At 38.4% G+C, this 22,068-nt stretch overlaps 2 protein-coding genes across 3 annotated transcripts; both read left to right on the forward strand.

The window, feature by feature from the left end:
- Window positions 1-7,281: 7,281 nt before the first annotated feature.
- gpr78a (G protein-coupled receptor 78a) lies at window positions 7,282-9,388 on the forward strand. Its single transcript, XM_084402916.1, has 3 exons — window positions 7,282-8,127; window positions 8,220-8,333; window positions 8,793-9,388. The coding sequence occupies exons 1-3, from the start codon at window positions 7,457-7,459 to the stop codon at window positions 9,049-9,051; spliced, it is 1,044 nt and encodes a 347-aa protein (XP_084259042.1). The 5' UTR covers window positions 7,282-7,456; the 3' UTR covers window positions 9,052-9,388.
- Window positions 9,389-10,424: 1,036 nt separating this feature from the next.
- On the forward strand, window positions 10,425-21,229 carry cpz (carboxypeptidase Z). Of its 2 annotated transcripts, none has more exons than XM_084401779.1 (11): window positions 10,425-10,622; window positions 11,240-11,269; window positions 11,932-12,306; window positions 12,531-12,746; window positions 13,303-13,538; window positions 14,326-14,487; window positions 14,768-14,929; window positions 15,017-15,152; window positions 15,335-15,474; window positions 19,310-19,409; window positions 19,542-21,229. In XM_084401779.1, exons 1-11 carry the CDS (start codon window positions 10,481-10,483, stop codon window positions 19,886-19,888), a joined length of 2,046 nt encoding a protein of 681 aa, XP_084257905.1. In that variant the 5' UTR covers window positions 10,425-10,480; the 3' UTR covers window positions 19,889-21,229. The 2 variants fall into 2 exon arrangements, with proteins under 2 accessions (XP_084257905.1, XP_084257906.1); XM_084401780.1 differs by having other exon boundaries at window positions 13,303-13,499.
- The last annotated feature ends 839 nt before the right edge of the window (window positions 21,230-22,068 follow it).

Raw genomic sequence — 22,068 nt, forward strand, 5'->3', positions numbered from 1 at the left:
GTTGTATTTAAGTGGCTTGTGTACCTAAAGGACAGGTCTGGGTTTTTTTCGTTTTTTTTTTCTCCAGATTTCAGTAGGCCTATTTGAAATCCAATATGTAATAGGCTATATACAGTGGATATAAAGTATACCAACGCTATCTCACGACCAATTCGTACGAATTCGTACGAATGATAAAAAGTTGGCTAATTCGTACTAATTCGTACGACCTCACTCGTACGAATTTGTACGATTTGTCTAAACCCACGTGATGGGTAGGTTTAGGGGCGGGGTCAGGGGTAGGTCATTCGTATGAATTCATACGAATTGGCCAATTCGTAAAATATGTACGATTTAGCAAAAAACGTACTAATTCGTACGAGTCAGGTCGTATGAATTCGTACGAATAAGCCACCTCGTAGAATTTGTACGTTTTCCCGTGAGATCGTATACACACTTTTTTTTGTGATGTAAAAAATGAAACAAGGATAAATTATATCAGAACTTTTGCACATTTAAAGGGATAGTTCACTTTGAAATTAATTTTTGATATGTTTTAGCTTACCTCAAGGGCATCCAAGATGTAGGTGTCTTTGTTTCCGCAGTAGTTTCAATTTTGATATTTTTAGGTCAAACCGTTCTTGTCTGTCAGTCATATAATGCAGGTCGATGGTCACTGGCTCAAAACACAAGCACAGAGTCCAAATTAAAACAATTCCCCATCGTCCAAATGAAACAATTCCCCATCGTAAGTACACATTGATGGCCTAAGACACGAAACTGTTGAATGAATTGTTTCATTTGGACGTGGGGAATTGTTTTAATTTCACGATTCGATACATATCACGATACTGAACTCACGATACGATATTATTGCGATACTCCAAGACATATAATAAAAGGTTGATTAAATGCTAAATTTGATATAACATTGTGGGTGTAAATGAATAGGCTTGGACAATGGTGACACCAGAATAAATATATTCATGATTCTGAACCTGAAAACACAGAATTATTTTAGATGAATATGGACTTGCACTCTGTCACTGGCTAGATATATTTAAAAATAATGTAGGCCACTTTTTACTGGTAACATAAGACTTATAACATAAGCATTATCAGGACCCACTAATATTCCCCCATTATTATACATTATATTCAACATAATATATTGTAGTTTAATGTAGTACTGACTCTGAAAACTTTTCTCACGGGGTAATTTTTATTTTGGGTGAACTATCCACGATACATATTGTTGCATTTTTGTATTGCGATATATTGTTACACCCCTACTCAGGCACGTGCAGAGGGGGGGGGGCGTTGGGTGCTCGAGCACCTGCCCCTTTGCCCCTTGGTGCCCAAAGTGCCCTTTTGTCAAGGCAAAATTTCCTCTCCTTTTTTTGTAATTAAAGGCCCTTTTGTGGATGCCTGCCCAACCTAACTATTAGTAAAATTAATAAATAATAATTTAGCCGTAAATGAAATGATCCACATGATGACCTTTCACCTTACGAACTCATCCGGAACGATTCCTCACGCTGCACGCACATTTTTTAATTTCGCGCGGCTACGCGCACTACCAGAAGATATCTTAAAATCTGCGGCTGCTGGTAAGTGGCGTTTCATTTTTAGCGAAGTGATTTTGATGTTTGTTTACTTATTATTATTATTTTACAAGGACGACGTGAAGAGAGCATGCAGAGATGTTGTTTATATTGCAGTGTGTAGGCTGTAGAAGTAACTGTTTTCCTGAATGCCATCAAGATTAAAACCGAGACTGATTTCATAACAGGTCAGCGAAAATAGTTCCAAACAAATATCACCGCAGAACCATCGCGCATCTCACAGCAACACTTGTTGCATTACTGAATGATTCAGCATTTTGAACGAATCGGTTGAGTCAAAGATTCAATTACCCATTCACAAACTGCCTCATTCTGAATAAATCAGCCGATTGAACGAATCGTTTGAATGAATGACTCAATGACTCGCTCATTAAAACGGTCGCCTGCCGCCTCCTACTGGCGGTTTAGTTTCATAAAGTATCATCTTTTCAACATTCCTTATTTTTGTATATTCAAAAATATTTAAAATAATCTAATTTAATACAGTTATAATTTTTCAATGTAAATTATTTATTGTGATTGGTAACTATAATATAATAACTATAATATATTGATCAAATTTAAGAATTTTAAATGAAAGTTGGAGCATACATTTAATAAAATTAGGGGAAAGATGCCCTTTATAAAAGATAAAAAAAAATGAGAGATTTCAAACAGTGATGTAATGAAACATTGACAATTTAAGTTTGAAGGGAGAAAAGCCTCTGTTTAGGCTATTAAGGAAATGTAATTTTGCCAAAAGAAGAACTTTTATTGTATATAAATGTTACCATACTATCATGCTTAACACTAAGAATTTGAATAATTGTAATGTGATGATCAGATGCAGATATCTAAATCAAAGAATATGGGCGGTTTGCGGGTGGATTATTTATTTTTAACAGTGGATTCGGGCAGATTCGGGTGACTCAAATTGCACCAGATTAATGAATTTATCTTTAAAATGTACAAAATTTTCTTACGGGGGGCATGCCCCCGGACCCCCCTAGAGGTACCAAGCTCCACCCACAAAAATGATGTGGGAAACACATTAGGCTATATGATGATCTACAAAAAATTACACATTTTATTATCTTATTATTAAAATACATTATTAGGATTTTACCACCTCCGCCTCATTTTAAGCCAGGAAAAACACAGCCCCATTTAAAGCCTTGTTCCATGTGCCCCCCTTTTATACTTTGAGCACCTGCCCCTCCAGAGGTCTCTGCACGGCCCTGCCCCTACTGTATATACAGTAGGACCATAGGTCATTCCACAGATATTCATATGTTTGCAAATATACATAGTTTGCATCACAATGTCCATTTTTTTAATTATTTATATACACTAAAGGCATTGACAGAATTAATTAACTAATTATTCCACCATACGCAATTTCATTTGTTTGTCATGGGAAAAATAAATGTTCCGGCAGAAGTTGATCATAACTGAAAGCACGTTATTTTACATCTATGGGAATGGAAAGTTTTTGATCTATTTCAAATGCTAGCCAGCCTGCTGTGTGTGTGCCTGTGGTGCAGGGAAGCTGAAGACAGTGTAGGGTCAACCTGTCTTATCATATTAATATAACTGGAGCAATAGCAGAACCACCAGTGGCTTCTTCTCTTCCTCTTATACTCATGTTCTTCTCTTATATTGCATGTATTACATTACTTGTTTTTACTGCATAAAGAAAATTAAACCTTGTTGATAACCACTGTGCCCCCATCATGCCTTTGTTAAATATAGGGGTGTAATACAGGAAGTCATTGTTTACTTTAGATGAACTATTCTGCAAACAGTCTGTTGATTGTATGACGCTGTAGGCTGCTTAATTTGATAAAGACTTAAATATAGTGGCAGATGTGATCCTGAATCGGGTCAAATGGTTCGTAAATGTTGTTGACACAATATATAAGACAATTTGGTGTGTGTGAGTCAGGTTTTTTAATCTATGCCACAAGGAAATCGTAAATCCTGAAGTCACAACACAACACATTACAGGGGCAGATTATTGATTAATAAAACCTTTTTTTGTCTCGCAGTTCCTTTCACAACACTATGTTGTGACCTCAAAACACTTGTATCATCATTTGTAAACTAATACATTTTGACGTATGCATCACATAACCAGCTTTATATGTGTGGCTTTTCTGAGGTTGCACACTTGCTCAGTAGCTCACCTGGTACAGCATCGCACTTACTATGTGGAGCGCTCAGGTACGAGTCACAATATAAGACTTTTAGAAGCAAGCTATGGCATGATTGCTACATCACATGTGTTTTTATCTGATGTTTGCTTTTGTTAACACTTTCTGGTATGTTTAGAGTTTAGTGTAGGTGGTACATTATTAATTTCCGAACTGTAAAAATTAAACCGTGATTTTTACGGTAAAAAACCGGCAGCTGTGGTTGCCAGAACTTTACCGTCAAAAATACGGTAGCAACGTTATTGGTTTTACAGACTTAACTTAAAATTTACAGTAATAAACCGTATTTTATTATCTGATATAATGTGAATTTACCATCCTATTGAACTATTAATATCTGTTTTGTACCATTGTAATACACTGATAACCACCAATCACAGCAGTGATGAGAGTCACATGATCAATCAAAACTCATCACAAGCAGCTCTTCCACAAGAAAGTTAATACTAATTTATAAAAGCTGCATAGTGTCATTCACACAAACATTAAACACCATCATGGTAACACATGAAATTTAAAAAATGCAATAAACATTAATTTAACAACATTAAATGTAACATAAAACCCTAATGTACATAACTGATTAGAAAAAATGAAAAAAAAAAAAAAACTATGAAGAAACAGTTATTTCAACAAAAATACATCAAATGTGAAGTGTCACACAGGGAATTGTGGGAATGCCAATTTACGGTTTTTCACTGTAAATTATACAATGAGTTGTTCTTTTTCACTTTCAAAAACTGTAAATTTAACGGTATTTTACAGCAAAATAACATTAAATGTACCGTTAGATCTATCACAGTTCTTTACCGTATATAGTACGGAAACTTTCTGTTAACCAATTAACAGTTTTTCACTGTAGCATTTTTACAGTCTTTTACCGTTAAAATTACGATCATTTTTTACAGTAATACAACGTTGCCAGATTCACCAGATTTTTAGTGACACTCAATGTTCATTTCACTTTGAAGTTGACGCAACGTAATGTAATTTTTGCAGAAACGTCATCATTGGCTTGTTTTTCCACACAGGCACGTTTTTCCAATGAACCTGGTTTGTGGGTACCAAGCACCAATCGCCAAAACGCCTCATTAAACAATACATTTCTAGGGGTAGGGAATAGAATATATCATTGTCTCAGTATAAAAACAGTGGAAGTCAATGTAAATTGCCCACTATGATGGACTATGAAATCAAATGTGTGTTTTTGAGAAATGTGACCCTGGATCACAAAACCAGTCACAAGTAGCACAGGTATATTTGTGGCAATAGCCAACAATACATTGTATGAGTCAAAATGATTGATTTTTCTTTTATGCCAAAAATCATTAGGATATTAAGTAAAGATCATGTTCCATGAAGATATTTTGTAAATTTCCTACCCTAAATATATAAAACGTTTATTTTGTGTGTGAATGCAGCACAATTGCGAATATAAATGGACAACTTTAAAGGCGATTTTCTCAATGTTTCTCAATTTTTATGCACCCTCAGATTTCAGATTTTCAAATAGTTGTATCTCGGCCAAATATGGTCATATCATAACAAACCATACATCAATGGTGATTCAGCTTTCAGGTGATGTGTAAATCTCAATAAAAAAAATAAAATACCCATGTGACTGGTTTTGTGGTCCAGTGTCAAAAATGTGTATGTAGTTGTAGCCTACTTTATGGACAAAAAAATGGCTTGAGGTGTCCATGTGGATGTGAGTACAGTACACCTCCATATGCACAGCAAAAATTCATCCTGACCTCAAGACATCCTGTTATGTAATCTCTCTCTATATATATACAGCTATGAGGAGAGTGAAAGAGGGAAGGAAAGAGAGGTATACCCTGACTGTTGACATCTTAAGTGGTTCTCTCATCAGCACTTTCTTGCGTAACATCCTCTCAGGGTCTGAACATGTGAACACAAAGAGGTTTCCTTCTTTACCACAGGACACTTCCTCAGCACTCTAGAGGTCTTCCGGCAAGACATCTAAAATGACCATGAGCAGAGCTAATAGCTAAACATGATGAGAGAACACTTATCTCAGTGCATGATAGTAAAATGTTGAAGCGCTGTCAGAGACTTGCGAATACAAATTGAATCACAGCAGAGACATTTTCATTTGCATCCTGCTTCACTAATGCAATGCAGTATGACGACACCATGTTGCGTTACCAAAGCTATTTGTAAATGAGGTGATGAACACATTCTGTTGGTGATACTTTGAAGTTTTTATACACAGTCTTTATTTAACCTGCACTGCATGCTCATCGTCTTCATCACCTGGCTCTGAATGCAGATGACTCTTGTCTGAAATCATCTTAAATAATAGACAGAGGTTGAATTTATCTTATGTAATAATACAGGTAGTTTAACCAAACTGACAGGGACAATAGGATTATTCAGATAAGCCTTTTGTGTATTTAGTAAGAGCCATGTGTAAACATAGCACTGCCATATTTTGTTTATTTGATTTGGAGTTTAGTTAAGTAGGGTCAGGCATTGGTTTTCTTTCAGTATTCAATAATTAACTTTTCGATCATACATTTTCAACCAGAAAGAAAATCTTTAAGGGGTCTTTAGTCCCATTGTATGCAGATCAGCCGCCTCAAAATACTACCCTGACAAACATGTTTCATAAATTGTCCTCAGTGTTTAAAGAAGAAGGAAAAAAAAAACCTCAAAAGATGGAAAAAGATCACATGCTTTACAAGTTGCCATAGTGATGATGAAAAATAGCCCTGGCTTTACCTGCTGAGCAATTTTGTGTTTGCATGTGCGTATGAAAGATACACGTTTCACATTTGTTCTCCCAAGAAAGAAAGAAATGCAGAAGAAAATGGAAAATGTTGTGCACCTAAGTGAGTCAAGCACTGTATGCTATGGAATATAGAAATTATCTTTCAATTCTTCACCGATCAATGGCTAACTTCAGCTCTATTTCCATTGTGTTAATTCTTTATTTCCATTTTATTAGGTTCCAGCCTGTTAAGAATCCTCACAATTGTGCTGCTGTGAATAGCATAATTCGCGAGTAAATGTAATTAGCTCCTTTCCACCTCTGCCTATAATCAAGCTTCTGATTTTTCTGAGAAATCAATTTTTTTATGTTACAATAATAATAATAATTTGTTACATTTATATAGCGCTTTACAGACCTCAAAACTTAGGCTACTGCATAGCCTATTTTATATTTGAACAGAGTTTTGCAGCTTCCTCAGGCTTCAAATAATCCATCTCTTCCATCTTTCCCGCTGGCCAAACTGCATATTTATCAAGCAAACGTCACATGCAATAAACTGGCTGCACGTGAGCCGGAGCGCTCAGAGAAGAATAATTCCAATGCGCATGAGCACGCGCTCCGACTGCGCGCACTCAATTCACCTTCGAACGTGTTGTTTTGCGTTCCCTAATATACATTTATACAAATATGATCATTTTAACCTAGTCAATGTAGACGACAGGATTGAACTTAATTAAAGGATGTGATGGTAATCAAGTTATTCAGAGATTACTTCAGCACACTGGACAGCACTCATCGCCAGTGACCGTTCATTTTTACCAAAGCAGAATGGAAAGCGGCAAAGATGAGCCAACGAGGACCCACGGGGAAATCACGGACAAAACACCGCAACAAATCAGCAGTTATTTACTTTAGAAAGAGACATGAACTTATTGGAAATATTTCTGGAGTTACTCATCGTTGTAATTGCAGTTGTGTCACTCGTGTCGAACTTGCTAGTGTTAGTATGTTTCACCTGCAGCGCACAAGTTCGTGCACAGGTGCCAGGGATCTTCATCATAAACCTCTCATTCTGCAACATCCTCATCACCGTTCTCAACATGCCTTCTACACTATTTGGGGTCTTAAAACGGCAAAAGCCGTTTGGCGATCACTTTTGCCAAACGGTGAGTTTTATGGATACTTTTCTGACTACCAACACAATGTTGAGCATGGCAGCTCTCAGCATAGACCGCTGGATTGCCGTGGTTTTTCCTTTGACTTATTCCAGCAAAATGAGACTCAAGAATGCCGCGCTGATGGTCAGTTATACCTGGCTTCACTCGCTCGCGTTCTCGCTGGTCGCTGTCCTGCTGTCGTGGGTCGACTATAGTCCCGCGTACGCATCATGCACTGTGCACCTTGGAGACGATGAAGGGAGCCGTGGGTACTTCATAGTGTTCACCACAGTGTTCCACACATGTACTTTCGCTCTCTCTCTCTTCATCCTATGCTTTACCTACCTGAAAGTACTACAAGTTGCTCGCTTCCATTGTAAGAGGATAGACGTTATAACGGTGCAGACAATCATGCTACTTGTCGACATTCACCCAAGGTACATTTAAAACATTATATAGCAACAGTTACTGTTACATATTATAAGCATGTGTATTCGTGACGTTTTTTTATTTATTTTAAACTTCTTAGTGTGAAACAACGGTGCTTACTGGAGCAGAAGAAAAGGAGACAGAGGGCCACAAAGAAAATCTCCATATTCATCGGGTCGTTCGTCCTGTGCTTCGCCCCCTATGTCATAACACGGTATTGCTTTATGATAATACATTTTAGTAGAATGGAGATTATAAAAAATGTGCACATAACCGGAATAGATTTCCCATACTTCAATGGCAATACTTATACAGGCCTATGCAAAACAATAAGGGGAGACGGGCTAGTTGTCACAATTTTTACACCAGTCAGAGTAGGTTTATTTGTGAAAGTTAACTACTGTATCTTAATGTGTTTCTATAATGTATTGAACATTTACACCTTTATTGCTCAACAAAAAGGTTTTTTTTTTTTTTTTTTGCATGTGGGCCCTATTATGTAATATGATTAAGTCAACCTCTGCAATAATCCTACTTACACACTACAGACTAGAACACACTAAGAACACTAGTTTATTGTAAATTGTTTCCAGCATAGTCATGCATCAATTTCCTCAATACAGTGCCATATTGAATGTTTCTACAATAGCCTAATATCCTTCTTTTCTCATAGACTGACTGAACTGACTCCTTCGGTGAAAATCGACCGTTATTGGGGGATCATAAGTAAGTGCTTGGTGTACAGCAAAGTTGCCTCTGACCCTTTCGTCTACTCCCTCTTACGGCAACAATATAAGAAGGCCCTTTTTGAATTATTTAACAGGATTTTGGGACGGGACTCATACACACTGTCTGATCACAGCAGCCCCTCAGACATGGAAAATGAATGCTGCTCACAAAGGGTTAACAAGTTGAAGGAAAACTGTCACTAGAGCAGGTGAAATTGCCAAACCAAACTGCCTATAATTTCTGAAATAATGGCTTATACTGTATACTTTCTCAGTCTTTTGAAACCTCGGGAGGCCACAAACTTTGCCAAGCACTGGATTTTCTTTCATTGAAATCAGAACATTTGCACACTCATCTGGGATTTGACTCTTTATTCACAACATAGTCCTATAATGTGAATTATAATGTACATTCTGAAATAAAAATAATTATTGTAGAAGAGTAAGAATTGTATAGACATATGTTGCCATGGCATGACATATTTATTTGGATAAACTTTACTTTTTCGCCATCCATCAACACATATTACCTCATAATATGCCTACATTGAATAGCACGAATACAAACTTAAATCTCTCATGTAATTAAATATTTAGAACTTTTTTCTTCTAAGTGCAGTCTCTGGCAGGGCCACAAGGCTATTAAAACGTGTCCTAAAGTCACTCCAGTGTTGTCTTGAAAGGTGAAAATTTGTTTAAAATGTCTGTTTCTGTTTGATTTGATTATTCTAATAATTCTTTTGTTGCCTTACCGAACTGCCATCATCACTCTGGTTGCCACTGTTATTTTTCTGCTAGAAGTTATGTGTCTTTTAGAAGTAAATTACAGTTGACAAGCCACATTAAAAAGAAACATTTTGAAACATCATTCATAACAAGACATACTGAAATGCACAGCTTACAATGAGTTATTTCTATAAGGAGATAGCGCAGTGTAGAATTACTGTATTGGTAAACAAATAAAAATTTAAAAACAATGGAATTCAACACATTAAGTTATCGAGTTTTACATGTTCAGAAATTCAAGTTAAAGTCATAAAAAAATGTGCAGGTGTTCCCATACATCCATCATGCATTGTCTTTTGACCCTTGTGTCCTTTCCTTTGACATATGACATACTAACAATTTAAAACAAAAGATATAACTTTTGTGGTAGCCTACTTGTATGTATCTGTTTTTTTTTTTCAGCTCTAGACTAGTGAATGAAGATTACTTTCTTACTCATATACGATACACTGCTTTTTGCAGGTCTTGAGTTATAAGCTGTCTTAGATTTTGGTCTGAAACAAATAAGTGTGGGTCTTTATTTAGCCAGGTGGACCCGCCTTTCTGAATCATATCCAGGCAAATGATTTTACCACACACAGGGATTACGGTCAAGTTCTTGAAAATGAAAAGAAATTTGTTTATTCCCTTTCTTTTTCTTTAACACTGCATTGATTTTGAAACAAGTCTATACCACAAAAAGGGTAAATGTGAAGTCAGGCTTTCTGAAAGAACTGTAATTACAGTGGGTCCCAGACACAGCAGAAGAGCGGCCGCCTACCGCGGGAGTGCTGTAATTTGATCATTTGGCAGCGGTGCTCGTGCAGGCTGTCCCTTAAGCGATGGGGGTAGCGGGACTTTTCGGAAGATGATCAACTTTGTACGTCGCTGCGAATGCCACATCATTCAGTTTATGGACAACAAAATGCTCACGGTTTTAATTCTTATAAGCGCACTGGCGACATGCTTGAGCGTCCCACGACGATGTGAACCGGAAGAAGCAGCAATAGGTAACCTTTTACATTCATTCAGTGTTGCACGCACCCATGTTAGTAGGCTACAGTTAACTGCAATTTTATGTGAGGGGAAACTGGAAACGTGTAGGCAATATAACTACACTACTAGTCTGAATGCTCTTTTGAATTAGTTTATCATGGTCTTATTATTATTATTTTTTTGATACAAGTATGAGTTGTGTGTGTGTGTGTATATATATATATATATATATATATATAACACTATTATTAATAAATAATTGTTTTAATTAACGTTTTTAAATAGTTTGTTTTATTAGTTAAGGGAAAAAGCAAAATATTAGTGGAAAAAGCAATAGCATTAGTATAAAATGTTAGTTAAAATGTAGGCTACTATACATTTAAAATGTGTAAATAGCTATAATAAAGAATGAGAGGGTGTGAACAAACTTTTGACTGGCAGTATAAATGCTCAGAGGTCAAATTTACAAATGCAAGCACCAAGTGTGAGAAGGATTGACATTGTCATGCAATATTCCTGCAGAAAGATGTCTTTCTTTCCACTGTGTACTCTACTGCCATCTAGCCTTCAGAGACTGGCTTTGCACTGATTTCAGCAGCTGTAACATCCTCTGTGAATAATTGTTTTTTAGGAAGATGCAGAACACCTGCAGAAGAGAGGCGTAAGTATACTCCTTTTATTCCATTGTGCATATGAGTCAGGTTGCTGCATGTACCTATTGTTAAATTTGCTATCATGTTGCATGGTGTTCTGAAATAGAGTCTAGCCTGTAAGGTATGGGGGGATAAGGTACTCTGAATACCAAACATCACTGCAAGATGGGGCTTGTCTACATCACTGAAGAAAGGGAAAGACATGATATGCCTTTAAAGGCCTTAGGGTGATTTAGTAAAAGTTGTGAGATAGCTTATAAGGTGCAATTTGCTTAAATAAGAACAAATAATTAATCTGATATACTAAACAAGCATTAATGTCTTGTCATGCTGGGTGTCACATACTGTCATTGTAAGAAAGTATTTATTACTAAACTGCCATTAATAGGCTGAATAAGCGAAGCAGCCATGAATTTCTTTCTCGAAACTTTAAAACATTCCATATATTTGATTAATGAGGCCCTCCCTTCAAAATCTAGTATTAAAAACATTCCACTGCAGATGACATTCTACAAACTGTTCCATTTCAGGAAGTTGGAGCGATACAGTTCACTTTAGTTTCCAACTTTCCATTTTAAATTGAAAATAGTGCTACACCACCTGCAACACATTCTTCATCTATGCACCTCAAACTGGTTCTAAATTAAAATCCTTTCTCTCCTGTCTCTAGCGCAGTGCATGGAGATGGTGCTTGGTTACTGTCAGGATGTGCCCTACAGCTACACCACATTCCCCAACATTGTGGGCCACCGTTCACGACAGGAATTAGAGATGGGTGCAGAGTACCTTCTCTTGAGCGTGATCCACGGGCTGCTGCATGGAGAGTGTTCTCCAGACATCCGTCTGCTGGGCTGCTCAGTGTTGGCTCCACGTTGTCAAGACGGCAGACTTATGAAGCCGTGTCGTAGCTCGTGTGAGATGGTGAAAAAAAGCTGTATCCATGCCTTTGAGGCCATCCAAATGGCATGGCCTTACTTTCTGGACTGCGACCGATTCTTTGTTAGCAGTGAGGAGGGTTGTCATGACCCATTGTCAGAGCTAAGAGGTAAGAATTGTGGAGTGATTAAAGTCAAATATAAGTTCATGAAAAATATGAATTAATATGCTTATATGATTAATTAAAAAGTATTAAAAGGGTTGTTCACCCCAAAATGAAAATTCTGTCATCCTTTACTCACCCTCAAGTTGTTCCAAACCTGTATGAATTTATTTTCTCTGCTGAAAACAAAAGATGATATTTTGGAAAAAGCACATACTTTCTCCCCTCAGAAAAGCAGGATGTGGCCTTTGCCAACATATCTGATGGTGGTCTTTCCACTATCCTTCGGTTCACTTACCACTCCAACCATCAGATGTTCAGCATCCTGAAGAAGACAGCAGCTAAATGCCCCCATATCTCACATACGTACAGCATTGGACGCAGTGTGGAAGGAAAAGACTTGCTGGTTATTGAATTCTCTAATAACCCTGGACAACATGACCTATGTGAGTATGAGGTACACAACAGTTCATTTTTTGTTTGTTTTTTAACCAAAGAAACGTATACTTGTATTCAGCAAGCATGCATTAAATGCCTCTAAAGTGACAGTAAAGACATTTATAATATTACAAAAGATTTTTATTTCAAAGAAATACAAAGTTATGTCATGAAAATCTAGATGGTGCCAGCTGATAAGTCCTTTACTAATTGTGCTTGCAATCACATCATTCTGATCTGCTACGGGTCCACATCCACACATAAATACAGGTAATTCATGTATTCCATATTGTACAGCTGCAGCATGTCTTATTTGCAAACATATCAACAATGTCATATCCGTTACCATGCCAAACACTCTAAGAGTTGTCATGACAGAAATGTAGTTCTTTTGAATATTCTCAAAAGAACATTAAGCAGCACAACTGTTTCACATTGCCGGCTCATCAGGGCAGGCAAGGGAGGCACAGCCTATGCAATAGCAAGAGTACTATTCTAGAATACTATTCTGAATTAAGCTTTGATAAAATTCCTGTTCCCGTTTGTCTCTTCACTGCCCTCTAGTGGAACCTGAGATCAAATTAATTGGGAACATGCATGGAAACGAGGTTCTCGGCCGACAGCTGCTGATATACCTGGCTCAGTATCTGTGCTCTGAGTTTCTGCTGGGCAATGAGCGAATTCAGGCCCTCATCAACACCACACGCATCCATATCCTGCCCTCCATGAATCCTGACGGCTACGAGATTGCCGCTTCTGAGGTAGCCGATAGGAACGACCCCGAAAACATCTACCAGGAAGTAAATATTTTGTTGTCTGAGTCTGTCTGCCTGTCTGTTTGTCGGCTGACTGACCATGCCAAACTCCCTGCACCAGAGAGTGTCCTCCAGAACAGGTCAGGCCTCGGAGGAAGTCCATGCTATTGTGGAATAATTGTGTTTTAAAGTTGGCACAGTTTATCACTGCTTAGGAAATAAAAACCACAGCAAAAATTGGTCTAGTGATTCAGCTATGAACTGAAAAGGACAACTGGTAGAGGGAGGCCTTGACTAACCACTCTAATAGACAATTGCCCGCATTTTCTTTGTCATATAACACAGCAGTATTTTAACAATAGCTTGTTAAACTAATAGTAGATTCATCTAAATCTCTTTACTGATCACCACGGGTGATGTTGAAGAATATAATGTGTTGTGTTGGAAACAATTGTAGGACGATGAATTGAATCTTAAGGATAAAAAAAGAGGATAAAACCATGTTGGTCTATTCATTTAACACTAACAGACGTATCTTTGCCTGGTTCTGATGTTTTCTGTCTTTTTATAAATTTTCATTCACTGTCTAAAGTCTTTAACCCTTCGCCTCTTCCTTAATGCCTAACTTTCATTTTGGCTTTCCGATCCATCCAATGTGTTAAATTGTTTAACTCCTTAATTGGTCATTTAGTTTGATGTGTAGCAAATGTCTTACATGTAAATTGAAAAAGAGTGTTACAAATGTTCTTACGTATTTAGTGACTCTCTTTGAAACCCTGTTAAAAATTTGCCCATGATTTTTTTGATGACTGGTGGGATTTGTAACATTTAGGGTCATGAGTTCAATGGATGGACCAGCGGTCGGACCAACGCACAGAATCTCGATCTCAACCGCAACTTCCCTGACCTCACCTCCATTTTCTACAATCGGCGTCGCTTCAGGCATTTCCGTAGTGACCACATCCCCATCCCTGAATCCTACTGGTTAAATAAGGTAGAAGTGAATGCATTCCCATCTCTATCAAATGTACAGTTGTATAACAAAAATGCATTTGATTCATGTTCTGTTTGAATATTTGAATAATCTTATATTTAAGTTACTTTCATATAAATGTACTGTATTATAGTAATGTCCAATATAGTGATTCAATATAGTGACAATACCTTGTTCATACAGTGAAACTATGAAGTGAAAATCACAGAATATGGTTTAGTGTTGAGCATAGAGAAACTATGAAATTTTGGTTCATTTCTTTTTATTTATTTACTTTTAGGTAGTTGCACCAGAGACATATGCTGTAATGAAGTGGATTAGATCCTATCCTTTTGTTATATCTGCCAGTCTGCATGGAGGAGAACTGGTCATCTCATACCCCTTTGACTTCTCTAGACACCCCCAAGAAGAAAGGATATTCTCACCCACACCAGATGAACAAGTGAGTAAATGTATGTTCCTCCAACTGTTGCAGACGAAGCTCCTGCACGCACTTATTTTGCATAACAAAGTAATTTCCTGTGTGTAGATCTTTAGGCAGTTGGCTAGGATATATGCAGATTCCCATGCCACGATGTCCAACAATGACACAGAGAGATGTGGAGCCTCATTTGCCAATAAAGGAGGGATAACCAATGGAGCACAGTGGTATAGCTTTGCTGGAGGTAAATCCTTTCCATTTATTTTGGTAAAATCTCCATCTAGCTGTACAGTTTGTGAGACATTCTCCAAAAAATCCCCCAAAAAACTTCATTTTGCCATCCAGTGTGTGTTTTGTCAGTGTCCACATGTTGTCCACACATGACACTTTCTGTTTCCCATGTCTGTCTATGTGTTATTGTTTCAGGGATGTCAGATTTTAACTACCTGCACAGTAACTGTTATGAGATCACAGTGGAGTTGGGCTGTGATAAATTCCCCTCTGAGGTGGAGCTCTACCCTGAGTGGCTCAGGAATAAGGAGTCACTGCTCAGCTTCATGGAGTCCGTGAGTTCACTCTTCTTTTGGGTTATCGAGCTAAGCATAGATTTCAAAGTTGCAGCTGCCTGGACTCTTAATTTTTTTTTGTTTTTTTGTTTGTTTGTTTGTTTGTTTATTTCCTCACATGCTAAATTTGTGCTTGATTTAAATTTCTTTTCAATTTGAATTCTGGCTGTTGACAGTATTTTCTGATATATGGAATCATACAAATAGATATCCAAAATCCCCAACGAAATTTCAACGAAATTAAACAAGAATTTTGAACCTGGCTTTATCCAATGTTCAGATTTCTGTTCTTGAAATGTTTGCAAATTAGTGCATATTTGATCTAATAATGCCTTGTTTGCATATTGGAAGATAGACTAAGTAACCTTTTTTTGTTCAAAATGAACAGAATTTAAACAATGAGTTTATACATTATAAATCCTTCCTAAACATGACTGACTATGGTAAGCCTATTATAAGTGTTTATATTTTAGACCTGACTGGATGGTTTTCGTGGGAAATTTTGTACATATTTCACCTGCCCATGCACGTCTTGTCATATCGGTAAATAGAGAAAAGTTGCTCCAGCTATTTTGACACGTGTATGGTGTCGGAGTGGCATAGGTTAGTTGTCACACCGAGTGAGAAAGGTTGACATGGAGCAGCTAAATCTTCAACCTCCGGGGAATCATCTGTCTTAAAAAACCCCGCAGAACAGAGGAGAGTCTGCTGACAAAAGAGAACGTGACAGAGATAAAACCAGAATCAACATTGGCTTGACTGTTCGGAGATGGCAAGAACTGAGGGATTTGAAATGTTGTAAAAGTGACATGGAGATGGCGTGCCATTTTTATTACTCAACAGACGAGTAAGGTATTTTATTGAACAGATAAATTGCCGTATGTAGCTCTCTAACAGAGTTCATTGTAAAGCATTATTTATTGTGAAGGGTCATTTCATTATGGTTGTATAACTCTGCCTTGCAGCGCGGGTATATAATGAGCAGAAGGTGCGATTGCACTTCAGTTTTTCACTGAGGGGCCAAGTGACCCGGCTATGCAGCGGGGTACAGGAGCTGTGGCGAGGGTGCGTACGTCTCCGTTCCCTCCTTCGTGGAACGAGGGTCACTATATGTAACCGAGACGTTCCCTATCAGTCGGTCACTCTCGACGGATGTTGGACTGAGTAATAGGAATCCATACCAAAGCGCCACAGCTGCTATCCCCTTTCAGTGCCCTGTGCAAGCATCCTGCCCCTTCTTGCCTGGAAGGACGATAGGAGAGGGCTTACACAGAGATTATCTGTCACTGTTGTTTCGTGGTAACCCATACAGTGAGACTATTGGATTACACTGGGAAAGTGTGCCCTTTCCACATGACGGAGAACGCTGCAGAAGCCACAATCTTCCCCGAAGGAGTTATGTGGAGATATACATATGGACTAACCCTTAGGTTGTACTGCATATGAAATACTGGAGTGACTTAGCTCAAGGGAAAGACACAGGCTTCCATTTAGGAGCAACCAAGGAGAATACACAAATGGGAACCCCAAAGGGTCGCACCTATGGCACCCAGCCTAGACCCGGTTTTCAAGGATTCAGCGGGATAAAGGCCTGGCGCTGGACGCTCTGCTACGTCCGGCCCCATAGGGTGGTGGAGGACTTGACAGGTTTTTCACTCTGGAGCAAAATAGCGCACTATAGGGCGCATTAAGCCGACAGAGCCGGGCCTCTCAGTACTTCTACCCATTTAAGGTGAGAACACGGGAGGAGACCGACTCTACACATAGGCTATAAAACCTAGCGAACATGTTAGGTGTCACCCAGCCCGCAGCTCTACAGATTTTTTTTTTTAGCAAGGCGCCACGCGCCAGCGCCAAGGAGGATCCAACGCCTTTCGTGAAGTGAGCACTCAACCTGAGCGGGCAGGGCATGCCTTGTGCTTGATAAGCCAAGGCGATGGCATCCACTATCCAGTGGGCCAACCTCTGCTTGGAGACAGCCTTTCCCTTCTGCTGGCTTCCGTAACAAACAAAGAGCTGGTCTGAGGTCCTGAGGCTTTGAGTTCTGTCCACGTACAGTCGCAGAGCACGGACGAGACAAAGCAAAGCCACTGATGGGTCTGTCTCCTCCAGGGGCAGTGCTTGCCGGTTCACCACCTGGTCCCTGAAGGGAGTGGGAGGAACCTTGGGCCAGGCCGGGGTCTCAGTACCATGTGGTTGTCACCCGGCCCGAACTCTAGGCACGATTTGTTGACCGAAAATGCCTGCAGGTCCCCTACCTTCTTGATTATGGCCAATGCAACCAGCAGCAAAGTCTTCATGGACAGAAGCTTTAAGTCTGCTGACTACAAAGGCTCAAAGGGAGCATCCTGAAGTGCTCGAAGCACCAGGGAAAGGTCCCAAGAAGGTATGGAGGGGGATCGAGGAGGATTTAACCGTGTCGCCCCCCTAAGGAACCTCATGACCAGGTTGTGCTTCCCCACTGATTTGCCATCTATGTGGTCGTGATATGCTGAAATAGCGGCAGCATGTACTTTGAGGGTGGAGGGAGACAGCCCTTTCTCCAACCCTTGCTGCAGGAAGGAAAGCATGGACCCTCGCGCCATAGCAATGGTGTAAAGTACCTCTGGGGGAAAGTCACCTAGAACCTCCGCGCCCTTCCTCAGAGGAATGGGCCAAGGAGGGGCTGTCACGAGGAGCATGAGTTCCGGGAACCAGGTCCAGGTGGGCCAATAGGGACAATCCTCGTCCTCCCTGACTTTGCACAGGATTTGTGCAAGTAGGCTCACTGGGAGAAACACGCATTTGCATAGGCCCCGGGGCCAGCTGTGTGCATCTGTGCCGAGTGTTTCCTTGGTCAGGGAGTAAAACAGCTGGCAGTGGGAGGTCTTTGGAGAGACAAACAGGTCTACCTGAGCCTCCCCAAACTCTCCAAGGAGCGCAGCTCATGAAAGCTCGTCGGCCACACAGTTGAGCACACCGGGGACATGAATGTCCCTAATCGAGCTCAGATGCTTCTGAGGGCACTCCTGCCCGCAGAAACAAGGTGTCTGACCACGGGCTGAAGGTCTGGTGGCACGCCGGTGTGATTGTCACCAGGTGAGTGCCGCGTTGCCACGCCCATCTTGGGACTCAGCCATGAAGCCAGTGCTGAAGCGGTCTCACATAGAGCAACCCAGGCTGTGTTACTGCTGCTACCACTGCCATATGCCCCAGATAACCCCCCCAATATTTAAATATATGCATTACAACCCCCCCAATATTTATACCATGATCACATGAAAAGGAGGCATCAGGAGGCATACCCAAACTTCAACCCCCCCCCAATGTTCAAACCAAATCTACGCCCTTGGGTATGGTCATATCTGTTTTTGTTTTTGTTTTTTTACCTTATTCCTTTATGTAATTGGTTAAGTCAGTGTTAGGAAATGTTTATATTGTATAATTTATCCATCATATTTTTTCATATTCCTCAACTTTCTCAAACTTTTTAACAGTATCTAACAAATTAAATGAATGAACATTGCCCCAAAATGCAGCAACACACTGGACTAGTCCAATCTCATAAGAGAGGATGACTGTTTTGATACCTTTTTTTTGTGGTAAAAATTGTTTAAATTATTTAGATTAATTGTTGCAGTGCACACATAAAAGAAAGAACAAGACCTGGAACACTTAGAAAAACAATGAAATAAATGGGGCTATTGGGAAAAACAATGAAATATATGGGGCTATAGGCCCTGATCTCTTCTACCTACACTAGTATCTATATTTGAGAGAAAGGATTATTTTAATTGGCTATATGGCACCAAATGAGGTAAATAGCAACTTCATCATCCTGAGCTGTTACTTGCAGGTCCACAGAGGTATAAAGGGCATTGTAAAGGATGAACATGGAAATGGCATCAAAGGAGCAACAATATCTGTTAGGGGGATGCGACATGATATCACTACAGGTAACAATTTATAGTAAAGTCATAATGCAACCTTCAGCACATTTTTACAAACCTCTTGTGTTCCTTTGCATTGACCTGAAATGAATGATGGAGTTGTAAATGAGTGTTGATGTAGCCTCTGTCTCTCTACAGCTGAGGATGGTGATTACTGGAGATTGTTGAATCCAGGTGTTCACATTGTGACTGCAGCTGCCACTGGCTACTCTAAAGCATCTAAGCGCCTTAGCCTGCCAAAGAACATGAAGGTGGGCAGAGTGGACTTTGTGCTGAAGAAGGTCCCACGAGGTCCCTCTCTTGACTACTTTAACATCCCTGAGCTGGACAACTATGAGCGTTTTGACCCCTATAATCAGTTTGAGCAGTACAGCCAACGGGAGCTGGGAGAGAACGGGGAGGAAAGAACTGAGAAGCCCTGGTGGTGGGCTTATTTCAGCCAGTTAGGCATATCTGCGCCTACCTGGCTCCTGCGGAACTACTAGGGACCCTCAGGACACCCTTGGAGAGCAAACTGATCCCTAACTTTTTGCACCCAAGCCATCACGATGGTGGCATTAACCACATGCTATAGATGTGCAGCTAACCACTGGGAATAGTGAAGCATTGCTTCTTTGGTAAATTGCCTATCTTATTAAAAAGTCAAACTTTGGAATAATTATGATTTTTTATTTTTTTTTATGTTTTTGAAATAAATCTCTTATGCTCACTAAGGCTGCATTTATTTGATCAAAAATAAAAGAGTTACAAATAGTTAAACCTACTGTGAAATTATTACAATCTAAAATAATAGTTTTATATTTTAATATTTTTTAATAATGTGTCACATGATCCTTCAGAAATGATTCTAATTTGCTGTTTTGTTTTTGGTGATTAGTTATTAATAATGGTTCTTCTTATTATTGTCAATGTTGGAAAAATGTTTTTGTTGTTTAATATTTTTGTGGAAACCGTGATACATTTTCAGGATTCTTTGATTAATAAAAGTTAAAAAGAACAGCATTTATTTGAAATATAAATCTTTTGTAACATTATAAATGTCTTTTCTGTTACTTTTGATAAGTTTAATGCATCCTTGCTGAGTAAAAGTACTTTTTTTCTTACCTTCCCCAAACTTTTGAATGGTAGTGTTTAACAATTTCCATAAAACTTAATGCATCAAAAACTGTTTTTAACATTGATAATAATAAGAAATGTTTCTTGAGCACCAAATCAATATATTAGAATGATTTATGAAGGTTCACCTGACAGTGAAGACTGGAAGAAGACTGGATTAAAATGCATTTAAACATATATTAAAATAGTTATTTTAATTTGTAATAACATTTCACAATATGACAGTTTTACAGACTTTTTGATCACATAAACGCAGCCTCGGTGAGCATAAGAGCACTTCTTTCAAAAACATAACAAAAATATCTTAATTATTCCAAATTCTTGACCGGTAGTGTATATCAGACTGGCCTCAACAGAATTCACCTGTAAAACTAAAAGGAAGTATTATTTTGCTTTGATTTTCTCTTAGATTTTTTGTTCAGCACTAGATCAAATTCCCTAAATGCAGCTATAAACAGCTTATTCTGATCAAGTTTGGCAGCTAGAAATGGGATGGATAGCATTGCATATAGTAAATGATAGCATTGCTGTGGCTTTTGCAGTGTGTTATCTGTTATCAGGGCATATATTGTATATTCATCTTTTTCTAGCACATTAAGGATGTTCAGTGCATGACTTTTGAGGCTGTCATTAAAGTGTTAAATGTACTGTTTTAAATAGCCATAAAAAAAATAAATAAAAAAACTATGGACGTGGACTGAACATCAGGTGTGCAAGATAAATAAAAACAAACTTCAGTGCAATTTCTGATTTATTTATTTTTTCATTCTACAATTCGATGTACATTAGAGTGTGATTATCTTAAATATTTAAATGAGGATTCCTAATGGACAACAATAAGCTGATAAAAAGAGAGTTCCTTAAAGGCATAGTCTTACAAAATTGTTTAATTCATGTCATGATGGTGGGTACATTTTCATTTTCAGTAAACTATTCATTTTAAATTGTGCAAGTCAAGGAATACCATTAAAACATTGATGTAGTTCATACAATGTAGGGTATATACAGCATAATGTTGTTCTGTTATAATATTCCCCCCCCCCCCCCCCCTATTGTCAACCTTTTTATAAAGGTTTAGTAATATGCAAAATCTTGGTACAAATGCTTTATGCAGTTAGGAGGCTACAGTGCTTTCTTGAACCACTAGATGGCAACAAAGTCTATATAATGACGAATCAGCTCTAACTAACTAACTTTAGGTACATACTTGTTTTGATTTAAATTAATTTTGGTTACTGTCAAATGCGTTTTTTTATTTTTTTAAACAATAAAAATAGAAAATATATAATAAATATATTAGGATGTTGATCCTCGGGGTTGATTGATAGTAAATCAAGCCTACAGAACAGAGTATTCAGAGTATGTATATATATATATATATATATATATATTTATATATTTATATTTATATATGGAGAGAGAGATAGACAGAGACAGAGACAGAGATAGAGATAGATATAGATATAGATATAGATATATATAGATATATATAGATATAGATAGATAGATAGATGGATAGATAGATAGATGGATAGATAGATAGATAGAT

This window comes from Rutilus rutilus (genome assembly GCF_951802725.1).
Source record: "Rutilus rutilus genome assembly, chromosome: 2".
Taxonomy (NCBI): domain Eukaryota; kingdom Metazoa; phylum Chordata; class Actinopteri; order Cypriniformes; family Leuciscidae; genus Rutilus; species Rutilus rutilus.

Excerpts from the sequence above, each read along its gene's own strand:
- cpz (XM_084401779.1), top strand. The coding sequence starts at position 10,481 with ATGATCAACTTTGTACGTCGCTGCGAATGCCACATCATTCAGTTTATG. Across the intron at positions 13,539-14,325 it reads CCGAAAACATCTACCAGGAA|GGTCATGAGTTCAATGGATG; the intron begins GTAAATATTTTG and ends TGTAACATTTAG. Across the intron at positions 15,153-15,334 it reads GTGGTATAGCTTTGCTGGAG|GGATGTCAGATTTTAACTAC; the intron begins GTAAATCCTTTC and ends TTATTGTTTCAG.
- gpr78a (XM_084402916.1), top strand. The coding sequence starts at position 7,457 with ATGAACTTATTGGAAATATTTCTGGAGTTACTCATCGTTGTAATTGCA. Across the intron at positions 8,128-8,219 it reads CTTGTCGACATTCACCCAAG|TGTGAAACAACGGTGCTTAC; the intron begins GTACATTTAAAA and ends TAAACTTCTTAG. Across the intron at positions 8,334-8,792 it reads GCCCCCTATGTCATAACACG|ACTGACTGAACTGACTCCTT; the intron begins GTATTGCTTTAT and ends CTTTTCTCATAG.